This window comes from Scophthalmus maximus, chromosome 18 (genome assembly GCF_022379125.1).
Source record: "Scophthalmus maximus strain ysfricsl-2021 chromosome 18, ASM2237912v1, whole genome shotgun sequence".
NCBI lineage: Eukaryota > Metazoa > Chordata > Actinopteri > Pleuronectiformes > Scophthalmidae > Scophthalmus > Scophthalmus maximus.
Genome location: NC_061532.1, coordinates 97208 through 110507, shown reverse-complemented (window position 1 = coordinate 110507; position 13300 = coordinate 97208). Strand labels below are relative to the sequence as shown.

The 13300-nt window shown below is 40.7% G+C and overlaps 1 protein-coding gene across 1 annotated transcript in view; it reads right to left on the bottom strand.

The window, feature by feature from the left end:
• Nucleotides 1–13300, bottom strand: part of LOC118290640 (potassium channel subfamily K member 10-like) — a 75820-nt gene that overhangs the window by 32941 nt on the left and 29579 nt on the right. The window contains exon 3 of the mRNA XM_035618417.2: nucleotides 4397–4514. Within this exon, the coding sequence (XP_035474310.2) occupies nucleotides 4397–4514 (118 nt within the window). The remainder of the gene's footprint in view (nucleotides 1–4396; nucleotides 4515–13300) is intronic.

Below are 13300 nucleotides of genomic sequence, written 5' to 3'. Positions count from 1 at the left end.
TTAATTCCCCGGAGAAGACAGTGGCAGCTAAAGTCCTGCTTTTTGGAGGTTCGTTTGGGTTTTGGCTATTATTCCCCTACTTCATTTTCAGCTAGCTGAAACAAGCTAGCTGAAAAACGCAAGCTGTCAAGCTAAGTGTGGAAGTGTGTCATTGTATGAGGTAGGTGGTCTAAACTTTATTTCACTCTTCTTGTTTAATCAGATTCGTATTAATTTCAAAGAGGAATCTATTAATTCTGGGAGAAGATAGATGTGCCGAGGAGGAGAGCAGGGGAGTGTGCATGAAAATAAAAGTGGGATACAGACGTGGTGGAGACTAAGGAACACATGCTGGTGAGTAGATATACTACAGTAGTAGATAGTCTTGAAAATTGTATGTTTCAAAGTAACAAATGAATTTTTATGTTTTAATTTGAAATGAGCAGCATAACGTACAGCTGCTGTCTTCCATGGTAGGACTTCACATAGTACAATAGCGGTGGGAGTTTTTCAAATCCTTTAACTAAGTAAAGATAACAATACAATGCAAAAGTCATTCAACTTAATGTTAATCATAACTGCATGGAGGCCCAAACATCAAACCTGTTCTGATGATGCCTGAAATAGGAAGTCCAAAAAGCTTTGACATTGTAAGTCATACTTATTACTTTGCTGGTTTCTGTGAACTCTCTCAGACACAAATAATTTCTTTCATATCGTTATGTTACTGTTCACAAGATTGAGGCAGAATATTTTGTTAATGTTTGTTGTGGCCGGAACAAGGACAAATACTTTTAGCTGTAGGAAAAATTTAGACCAGACTTCCTTTTCTTATATAATAATACAACAACATCAACAACAATGATAATAGTAATATATTTCCCCCAAGAAAATGGTTGGAGTTGAGCGAATGCTAAATGCTTACGATTCCATGCTTTAATATACCTTTGAAAAGAGTCAAATAAACGGACTGTATTTATATAGCGCTTCTTCTAGTCATATAGACCACTCAAAGCGCTTTACAAGACAGTCCCATTCACACACATTCATGCAGCACTGATATTCACCTTGCTTTTTTTGTTCTTGTTTGTTTCAATATGTTATTGGTATGCAGAAAAGAGTACAACGTATAATGTAGGAATACCAATAGTAGCCTTTCAGTTTTATCCCCTCGACCAACCACCCACCCCACCCACTCTATACCAAGCAGGGCTCCATTACGGGAGTAGAAAATATATAAACAAGCTTAGTCACAGTTAGAGAGCAGTGCATAGTAATTTTCTGTAAACATTTAAAACATCAGTGCATACCAGAAGTAGTCGAGTGTAGATAGAGAGGTAGTGACAATAGTAGCTAAATAACTCAAGTAAATGAATAAATTAACTAATATATAACACCAACAGGCAAACAAAAAACAAAAAAGGGACAGGCACCACAGCACCATCAAAGGTCACAGAGGGCCGGTGGCAGACAGGCAGCGGCGCACCTACATCGTAGACGGACCTAAAGACACTACCCTGGTGCGATTTCGCCAGCAGGCAACCTATTGATATAAGTAAGTAGTGGCTGCCAGGTGGAGTACAAATCCATCTGAGGATCCTCTCATAGAGAACTTAAGCTTTTTTCAGTTTCAGGAAGAGCAGAACATCACATAGCCAGGACTTGGATGTGGGAGGCAGGGGGGACTTCCATAGGGGGAGAATTCTCCTACGGGCGACCAGGGAGACAAAGGCGATCACGTTCCTCTGCACCTTTGTTGTGGTGCTGTCCTCTGTGGATCTCCCAAATATAGCCACGAAAAGAGAGGGCTTGATTCTGCACTGCAGCACTTCAGAGATCACATTAAAAACAGACTCCCAGAACCTGAATAATTTGGGGCACGAGGACCTACCTCGTTTGGACCCTGCCTCCTAAGAAAAGAGGCAAGTGACACCACCTTTGAAGATCAGATTTAATTTTGGTTGTGAGAGTCCCAAAATTTTTCACCCGTAGTGATCAAATAGAGCTTGTAATGTCAATGCCCAGGTATTTAAATCCTGATTTTGAAAGTTTGAATGGGATCGCAAAAGGCAGTAGTTCGAATCGTTAATTGGGTTACATTCTTTTAAACGTTCAGCTTGTATCCAGAAAATGCGCCAAAGGAGTTAAGAATTGACAGTATGTGGGGGATACTGTAGGACGGACTGTATGTACATATAATAATAGGTCATCGGCTTACAATTAAACCCTGTGGTCTGTGCCCCACCTCCGAATGCCCAAGAACCGGGCCTCCAATTTCAGTGCCACTGACAATGGTTAGATGGCCAGAGCAAACAGGTGTGGGGAAAGCAGGCAGCCATGACGCGTCCCATGGAAGAGGGGGAAGTATTTAGAGCAGTGGGAATTTGTACACCTTGTGTGTCTGGGGTGAAGTGTAGAGGAGCCGAATCCAAGAAATGAAACCATCCCCAAAGCCGGAACGCTCCAGCGCGAAAAGCAAATAAGTTCACTCCACTCTGTTGAAGGCATTCTCGGCGTCGACTGATATGTCTACTTCAGGATCCTCCTGAAGGAGTATGTATGACACCAAGAAGCCTCCGTATATTAGAGAATGAGTGGCGCTGTCTGATGAAACCCGTCTGGTCCTCCGAAACCACAGAGTGCACCGCAGACTTCAAACGATGGGCAAAAACCTTAGCAAGTATCATACATTAGGGGGGTCCTTATCCTTCTTCAGGATTAAGGATATGGAGGCCTGTGTGAGAGTAGGTGGCAGAGATCCAAGTTCATGGTAATTCTCAAACATCTAGTAGTGGAGCCAGCTTTCCTTTCCTTAGCATTATGCATCGATTTGATTGTATCGGTGATCTTGGATAAACGCAAAGGGGCATCTGTCATCTTTTGCTCATCAGCGGAAATATTGGGCATGTCTAAACGAGAGAAAAATTCCGACATTTGGGCCTCGTCCTCTGTTACACAGCTGTGTAAAGTTTTGAGTAGAAGGTCTCAAAAGCCTCATTGATCTCAGTCGGGTCGGAGGTAAGAGCACCTGTGTCATTTTCGATCTGGGTGATCTGGCTCGAAGCCATCCTAGTCTTCAAATGATGAGCCAAGAGCCGGCCCGCCTTGTCTCTGTGCTCGTACAAGGTGTCGCGAGACCGGAACAAAAGCTGTTCTGCCTCCCTTGTAGTCAAGAAGTTCAGCCTTTCCTTGAAAAGATCAGGTGACGGGTTCATTGAGTAATGGGCTCAAGATCGATAATGGCCTCTTCCTGTCCTACGGCATCTGTTAGCATGATTTTGCCCCTAATAAATGCTTTTAAGGTTTCCCATAATAGTTCTGAGATGTTCTGTTCGTCTCTAAGAAGAGGTGGATAGCTCCGGAGACGCACATGCAGAAGCCAGAAGCAGGGGATCAAGACAAGGGGTGAGGAGGGTGAAGCAACTCTCGAGCTTGACCTATCCAGTATCGGGTCATCAACACAGTTCATGTCCCCTCCGAGTAACAATAAGTGAGAATTCAAGTGTGGAAGAGAAGAAAGCAAGCCTTTCATGAATTTATGGTCGTTCCAGAGCATATAAAAAGACAAGGGTTTTTGATAGTGTCCCAGACACAATCACGTATCGGCCGTTGACATATGCAATAACATCACTATGGGTGAAATTAACATTTTTCCTGATTATTATGGCTGCTCCCCTTGTTTTAAGATTAACCTTTGATTGGAACATCTGACCGATCCAAGGTCTGCCGGATCTCTGCTAGTCGGCGTCGCACGATACGTCTCCTGAAGAAAAATGGTGTCGGCTTTCAGGTCTTTAATGTATGACAAAAATTTGGTTAGTTTCACCGTGGCATTCCACGAAAGGAACCTTACCTCTTGCCCACCATCAGCCCGCATATTAGTCATACTAGCCATAATCAGGTGCCATAGATAAGATAGGCCGAATCAACATCATGATCTGAGTTATATGATAAGATACATGTAGAAAATAAGTCACAAACGTGTGTCGCAGATCTTAACAAACAAAAACAAGATTTTAGTGTAACCCCTGAAAATAAACAGAAGCAAAAGACTCCTTACCAGCCCGATTTGGTCCCTTATATCCTCCCTCCCCACCCATCCTGAGATTTCCTCTCCGTGTCCTGCTTTCCTCTATCCACAAAGTATCGGTACCCATTACTAGAAAGTGGCCCCATAACAGGGGTGAACAAATGGCTGAACGGTAGCCCAATTAAAAAGTTCTGCGTTCTGATATTGTGTACAGCAGCTGACTCTAACTGACCCAGTCGAACCGTCAACCATCGTGTTTGTGGATGAACGACTACCTCCTGAGCCACAGCCGCCTAATAATAATAAAATCACTGTTGGGGACAAATCTATCATTACTTCACCAAGTGATCAGCAAACCAGCTCCGGATGAAGTTATGATTACAGTACCTATTGTTGTGATGACAGTTCCAGCGAAGAAAAAGGCACTACCCAGATCCCAGTGACTGGAGTTGTAGGATGTGTCACCGATCGGATTCACTCCAGCATTCACAGCCTCTACAGAGTGCTAGAAAAAAACAGAGACAAAAGCACATTAAGAAAATCTTGGTGTCTCGTGTCTTACTCCGTTCTGGTTTCAGTGTCTTGTTAGAATTACCATCTCTCCAAATCCTCTTTGCTGCTTGGGCCTGTACTACGAAGCTCAACCTATGATTTCAACATACCCGGGATATGTTTTCATTATCTGGTTTGACTTAACCTAACATTAACCGTCTTGATAACCTGAACTACGAAGCTGGATATCAACTGTCTCAGTCAACCCTGGGTTTTCCTCCGGTTACGAGCGTGTTCATGTGGAAGAGCCGGAGTCGTTACTTTACAAGCAACATAATCAGAATAAGGGTTTACGATATGATACAAGAAGAAACTCTGATTCCTGCAGGTACATTTGGTTTAAGTGACATGTAAAATTGACATTCTACAAAGGGAAATGAAAATAATATAATCAAACAACTAAAACAGAAAAGAACCACTCAAAATATTTATTTATTTATTTAGTGTAATAATATGTTAATAAGCGCAGGAATTGATCAAGTTTACTATTGGGTGAAAACAGTATTTTATCTGACGTTGATCAAAAGTGTTGTCAGACTGTGTCTGCTGCTGAAGCAGAGAAGAGAAGATGTCAATGTGTGATGATGTCAATCAGACTAAAATGTTTATTCATGAACACATATTGATCAGCATGGGGATCATTTTCTAATTAAACATTTAGTATTTCATTTTAGTCACTATTTATTGTCACAGTCTCCTCAAGTTGTTCTGAGCTGCAGTCAGAGCTGGTCCTGGCAACCTGGCACCCTAGGCAAGATTTACCCACTCCCAAGGTGTTTACAGTACATGACAACCCCCCAACCCCCCAACCCCATTATATGTCCAACACTAATCACAACTTCATTTTTAAAATGAACACTTTAATGCACGAAATTAAACATTGTACAACACCTAAGCTAAGTGCAATATAAAATAATAAGGAAAATTGTTATTGATATTATTTATGATATATTAATTACACAATAAATAATTCAAAATACTTTTGAGAACTGTGAAGAATAATTCCGTCCTTTTTGACTAATTTTGCAACTGCAACTCAAAAGCAGACATAGACAGTCTTGGATGCTTCGTAATAACGTGCATGTGTTGGTTACTTGCATCACGTCATGATAGCAGACAGAGTTCATCATGTTGTCAACTTGTGATTAACAGTTCAGGGGCAGTTTGTCTTTTTTGTAATTAAAAGAGTTCAGGGCTGAGCTATAATTTGGACCCAAAATGCTGACGACCAGACTCAATGAACATTTTAACAGATTTAATATTCTCACAGGCAACAGAGGGTAAGGATTGAGAGTGACAACGTTGAGCAGTTAGGTAGAGGAGCAGGAGCAAGGCAGCATGGGTTCTGCAATGGTTTCCTGACCTGACACGGCCTGCCTCAGAAACTATGCAAAACAATCAGAGAAGACAAAATCAGCTTCAATCAATCAATATTCTATTCTGGCCACGAGAGAACGCACTTGCGCTTAAAAAATAGGCTAAATAAAACAATCTCTATTACAGGCCACGCCTGGCTGCACTGATAGAATAAGAAAGTAAAACAATGTCAGTGACTCTGTCAGGAATCAAATCATCTTTATTGAATTCAAATGAAGCTCTAATATTAATGTGTCTATGTATTTATTGAGTGTGATAAACTCTACCTCTGTTTATTATTAAAAGTTTTGTTTTAAACCAGAGTGGACACAGCATGATTCCACTCATTCATAAATATCTGCTGCGTTTTAGTATTTGTCACGTTACTCTAAACTCATTTGTCCCTGATGGGATCCTGTGAAATGATTACTCTGTGATCTGATTGGTCAGCAGTTTGGCTGTTGACAGGTTCTGATCTCATATCTCGAATGTAACGTCCTGCGGAGCCGTTCAGCATCAGTTACCATGGTGGTTTACCCGGTAAGAACCCGCTTCAAAGTACAGGCCTCTGGTGTGGATATTGCTGTAGTTATTAATGCTACTGCTGTTGAGTATTTGTAAATGGTGTTAAATAATACTCACATCTTGAATCACACAAAAAAATCCATACACATTGGCCACTGTGCCCACAAGGGTTGGACAAACAAAACATGTATTGCAGCTACAGTTTCTTCTGTTGCACTGACCTTTTAGTCAAATTGTCAAATTGAGGAGTGATTCAGACAGAACACAAATCAAATTAGTTGTTTGCAACATTGCAGCACCCACCATGCAGAGGTATCTCCTGCTGAGCCACTCAAGCTCTCATTCATGAGTAGTGACATTGCCTGTTTCTGGTTAGAGCAGGTTGTGTTCCCTTGGCAATGCCGGCAAGCTCGCCACAACTGACCAACTGCTTATTGCTCCTGTGGTTGGAGGCCAAATATGTAATTTGCATCAATATTCTGGTATACTTTTAATATAATGCTATATGACTTAAGAGTACCTGAGAGTATTTACACTATACTAATAACTTCCTTACAAATAAACGTTGTTATCGCAATACATTTTGGTAGTATTTATGGGGAATTTTAGAGAGAAAACCAGTCGTAAACAAAGTAAATGTGATGCAATTCAGCGAAGACTGTGAATTCATTGCCTGAGAGCTCCCAAACAACTAGGCGTGTTGAAATCGTTTCTACGATTCATCACGATGTGGATATGTACGATGCTGCATCGATGCAGTGACGGACCATAATCGATTATAGACTACTGCCGTTACTTGTTGATTTTCCGACCGCGGCTGTACAATAAAGTTTTACAGTTCAAAATGACTTTCTTGTATTAGTAACGCCTGCCAAGGACAAAGCTCAGCCAAGAATTTATGCTGTAACCCAGCGTTTATTGTTACTCCTGTACTGTATCATTTAACAACACAGGAACGTCTTATGAACCAGCGTGATCCAAGACGAAGCAACAACAACTTTATTTATCACCGTCAAACACTACAGCGCATCCGTTCCCTTCTTCCGCTCTGCCCTTCACAAAACAAGCCCAACTTAAATTCACTTATTATTGGGTTAGGGTTAGGCTTAGGGGTTATTTTGCTGAGGCAACTAACAAACAGATTCCAAAATAAAATGTAATGTAACATTAATAAAATAGCTTACACTACATTGCTGTTGCTAAGTGTCCTTTTTTAGAGCAGTTAGATTAAAAAAATAAAAAAGGGAGTTCATGTATATCGGTGACGAGTGGAGTTTGGACCCAAATGCAGTACAGTGGCAAACTGGCACAGTTGGTAATAACTTTTATTTCTTACAGCAGGAATCACACAACCGCTAAGTACTATTGTCCGTCTTGCTTGCTTCAGTGAGACACAAGTCTGGAGTGAGGGTGTCCTCACGCTCTCACACAGTTCACAGAGATTTGGTTCGATAGGCAGGCGAAACTCATTCGAAACAAGTAGCGGTTAGGCAGAAATCAAAGTCGGGGATGAAAGGCAGGTCTGGTTTCCAGGGACACGGCAAGGCAGGAGAATCTGGAACAGGCAGGGTTGGTTACGGTGAAACAAACTGGAGAAAGCTGGAAAGTCTGGCATGTAAACACGGAGAACAATCTGGCAATGAGTGAATGAACTGGAGAGGCTAAAGTAGTGACCTGAGGAGTAGCCGTGTGTCCAGGTGAGTGTCTGATGAGGTGGGATGAGTGGAAAAATACCAGACAGCAGGTCACTGACAGAGCAGGTTGTGCTTTGATTAATTTATAAAAATGTAGCCATGATGTGCAGTAATATCGAAAATGGAGGATGCATTGGAGGATGCATCGCATCGTGATTCATCGTGAAATGGAATCGAATCGTTGACAGGATAAATGGAATCGAATCATGAGACCAGTGAAAATTTACACCCCTACATACAACAGAAAACTATTCTGTTATAACTGGTTTAAACTGCCTCCAACTGAAATAATACTTTTTACCAACTTAAACCCCAACCTCAAAAATAACCAAACTTAGTACATTTGAGGTGATGGCTGGTATTGAATCGCATCATTTAGTTCAGTTTAAAGATTCATAGGAATAGAAACACCCATATAGACATTGAGTGATGTTCTCCACTGATTGTAACTGGCTCCACTCCACATTCAGTGGGCAGGTGTGTGTTGTGATAAGCTGGGGCTATTTCTGCTATTGTTTGCAGTCTTTTGTTTCCATCAACACAAAGTTCAGCTACATTCCACTAAATCAGCTCTTTCTCACATCTGAGTATGATAGAGATTAACTGGACACTGCTCAGCTCAACATGCAACCACTGAAAAATGATGACCATCCAAACCAAATGCTCTTGCATTCCATTACAACTCAGTTGAAAGGATGTGTATATACATACAAGCACAATGCTCTACAGAAGTCCTGTTCAATGCTTTGGTCACATCTCGCATTGACTACTGCAATGAAATCCTGGCTGGTGTCCCCAATAGCTCATCCACTGACACCAACTCAGCCAGAACTCTGCTACACAGATATTCACATGCTCCAAGTCCACTGAACAAGTCACTCCCCTGCTGTTTAAACTACGTTGGCTGCCTGTTTCACAAAGAATCACCTTCAAAATCTTGCTACTGACATTTAAGGGTCTTCACAATTTATTCCCTCCTTACCTCACAGACCTACACCCCATCTCGCTCCGTGCGGTCCTCATCAGCAGGTCTACTGGCTCTACCAGACATCTGAGCATTCACATGCAGAACCAAAATTCTGGAACTCCCTCCCTCCTCACATCCGCTTACTGGACACCATTACACAATTCAAAACTTTTCTTAAAACCTACCTTTTTAAATTAACCTACACACTTTAACTGCCTCAACTGCATTTTGTGTTTTACAACTGTTGAGTTGACAGCGCTGATGTTTTATTAATGCTTCATTATTTATTGTATGTTTTATTACTGTACTAGATGTAAGGTTACCTTGAGTGCCTTGAAAGGCGCCATTAAATAAAATCTATTACTTTTATCATTATTATTAAATGAATATACATCTGATATCTTTGAAGATTATTGGTGGGTTGTAGGCAGAATGATGTGTGTATAGAAGAACTGTATGAATGTGTGTGTGTGTGTGTGTGTGTGTGTGTGTGTGTGTGTGTGTGTGAATGGGTAAATGTGACTTGTATTGTAAAGCACTTTGAGTTGTTGATAAGAATAGAAAAGTGTTAGATTAATCAATTTACCATTTTCCAGACAATACTGGAAAAAAATTGGATTAGTTTAATTGACCATGTGTCATCATCACTGCTTCGACTGCTGTAACACCCCAAGAGACGGTAAGAAGGAAATTCCTCATACCACCCTCTTCATCCTGTTACATCACACTGTGGCTTCGCCCCTGATGTGCAGTGAGAGGACATTGGTGATATCACACCCAGTGCCAGTCTGCACTGCGAGTGTCCATCCTGGCAGATGGAGACTCAGTGTAATGAGGCCCACTCAGTGTGTGACAGATAGCTGGGTGGCTGGCTGAAGGGCAAACAAACAAGGACACAACATATTGGTCTCATCCACTGTGAGTCAGCGTCTGATCAAAAGTTCAACTTTGTCCCAGATGTGTTGATCTGCTACAAACTTAACAGCTCTAGTTTGGACTGCAGCCAAGCAGACATATCAGTTGGTCGATAAAGTCAGTTGATATGAGATATCAGGCATATACAATCATATCAGAACCTGCATTTATGTTTGCTGATATGAAAACCCTTATTTTACAAAATAAATAATGCAAAATGTGCATTCATGTTTATATTTTATGTCAGAATTATGTTTATTGTCTTAATTCAAGTTATATTATATTAGGGGGTGTACACATATACACGTTTTTGTATTGAACCATACACGTATACTTGTATTTGTATTGAACTGTTCGGTACGGGGCTTTCGGTTTGGCACACGTTACAAACCGACATCACCCAGCGTGTCAATGTGTGGAACTAGACGGAAACAAGGAGCAACACACGTCAAGGACTACACAAAGATAACGGCACATTACCTCGCTGCACAGTGTTACTTGTCTGAGAACATCTGTCCCTAGTGAGAGGGAAATCATCCACTGCAGGTGACATTGTCACATCAAGCAGATCTGTGCTGTCTACAGAAAATGTGGACATTCTCATCTTTCTTCTGAAAAAAAAGTTGAAACTTGAGTAAAATCGCACAGTAAGTTCCATAAATAAATTTCTTAAAGTTTCTTTAGCACTTTTCTTTTGTTTGTATTTGTTCCTAATTACTTTAATACTACACATTTTTTATAAAAAGATCTGAGTTTGTTTTGTATGTTGCTAAGTAGACACCCCAGAAGACGGGACATTGTTCAAGGTCAAAAAGCATTTAACATTATTATGTTATTTAAAAATCAAGGGCATTTCTACTTCTTTGCTATATCTCGAAAATAAATAAATAAATACATACATTTTATTTATAGTGCCCTTTTCATCAAAAGATCTCAAAGGGCTACAGGTTAAAAGCAGTTTTGTTAAAAATAAAAAGAGAGGGGATCCAAAAGTTTTGCTAAAAAGACATGTCTTAAGACCTTTTTTAAAACAGTCAGTGGATTGTGGTGCCCTCAAGGTGTCAGGGAGGGCATTCCACAGGCGTGGGGCAGTGGCACAGAAGGCCCTATCTCCCATGGTCTTAAAAACATACCGAACCGTGACACCACTGTATCGTTTCGAACCAAACCGTGAATTTTGTGAACCGTTACACCCCTAATATATATACACATACACTGTATATATGTCCGCCGATATATCCGGACATATATACAGATATCCGGTTCTGATATACATTTTTTACTCCCTAATATTGGTAGTGGCATTGAACCCCAAAAATCCATTTGGTCGGCTCTAGTTTGAAATTTCACAGAACAAGTCACAATAAATCATGATCAATAATAAAAGAGGATATAATGATGAGTCTCGCCGTGGCCTTTATATCTGCACAGCAAAAGTTGTGTGGAGTAAACATCCTAACCTTATCATGCAACTAAGGTACATAGGGATATAGTAATTACATGATCAGTACCTTAATCTGTAAATATAATCCAGTTTTTATGACTGGCGCATGACATGTACAAAGACTCTTGCCTATTTACATTTCTCTGAGCTGTGTCCTGTTGCCGTGAAAATGTGTAGTTAGTTGCAATGTACAGCACCAGAACTACACCAGAACTACACAGTAAAGGGGTCCTTTGGAGTTTCTTGTAGACAAAAAGTTTACATTTTCGTTTCTCATCAAAATGCACTCTGCATCCTTCCTCACAAAACATGTGCAAATGATAAATGGACTGTATTTATCTGACACTTTATTAGTCTTATCAACTACTTACACTACAACTTACACTACAAGTCACATTCACCCATTCAGAAACACATACAGCTCTTCTATACACAGAGCTTTCTCTGTTCAGTGTCTTGCCCAAATCATTAGAGGAGTGATGCATATCCCTGCACACGTGCTGTATATACTCCGATCAGGAAATACTACATTTGTATTTTGGACTATATGTTTGTTGACCGTAACCTTATTTTTGACCCTGCTTTCAGCTATGCTAGCACACATAGTTCAAATTATAATTATTTGCTGGGAGTCTTATACATCACTGTCTTTGCTGACGCATTGTTGCGGATGTTAAAGCATCACTGCCACATGTAGACAGTGGTGTAGTGTGAAATGTGTATTGTGTCAGTTTGTGTAGTTCTGTGGTCAGTAACTCCACAGGGAACCTTTACGTTGGTCTGCTCAACATACAATAACATTTAAAGCTGCAGTCGGTAGGATTGAGAGAAGTGTGGACTCCTGCTCTCTCTCTGCTGCACCTCGGTCCCTCCTCCACAGCTCCTCCCAGCCCGCCGTGCCCGCGCACACTACCATGGCAACAGAAGCCAGACAAGGTACGTAACACGACGTTCCCACCGGTAAGAAGCTAACACAGACTACTGTAGACATTGATAGACTATAACCCGTTTTTAGTTACCGTTGCCTCACATCATTACGTTTGTCTTTTTGTGAAAACAACATCGTCAGTGTTTTTAAACGTAGGCTACCGTAAATCGGTTTATATTAGCTTGTTTATGTACCTAGCTTTAGCTAGCATGTTAGCAACTACAGTGTTACATGGTAGGCCTGTAAATTTATCTTCACATACATCATTTGTTGCTTTGCAGGATCGTTGCTGCTTATTATCTATATTTTATAACATTATTAGAGCTTTGAGACGGGTACACTGAACTTCGAGGAGGAAGTGAACACGGCTGCTTCGACAAGCAGTGGAGCGAGGAGAAGAGGGAGTCGCCTACGAGGTGCACCAGGCAGGGGCCGTGGGAGACGGGGCAGAGGTCGGCGTGTCGGCCCGACATCCGAGGACCTGATCTTCACGTGATGAGCCAGTTGGTCCCTGCCGCTTGCACTGGTTTTATCCCAAGGAGGGTGTTGTTTCAGACTTTGCTATATGTAAATACTGTGCTGTGCAATACTTTTTTTTCATTTCATTTATTTATTCCAAAGTTATATTTTAATATTTATTCAACCTCAGTATTTGCCTTGCAGTTAATTTATGAAAGTGATTGGATTCTCATTGCATAAATATACATCAATGTAAAGATTACTAAATTTTTTTATCAAAATACTTTTTTAATCCATTTAAGGCATGAAAAAATATTAATTTGGGGTAATCAGATTCACTGGTTCAGTGCTACCGGTGCAATATCTCAAAGAAAAGCATAACAAATTTATCAAAGTAGACAATGATGTAATATTGTCAATCTTTATTTTGTACATGAATAAAATACATTAG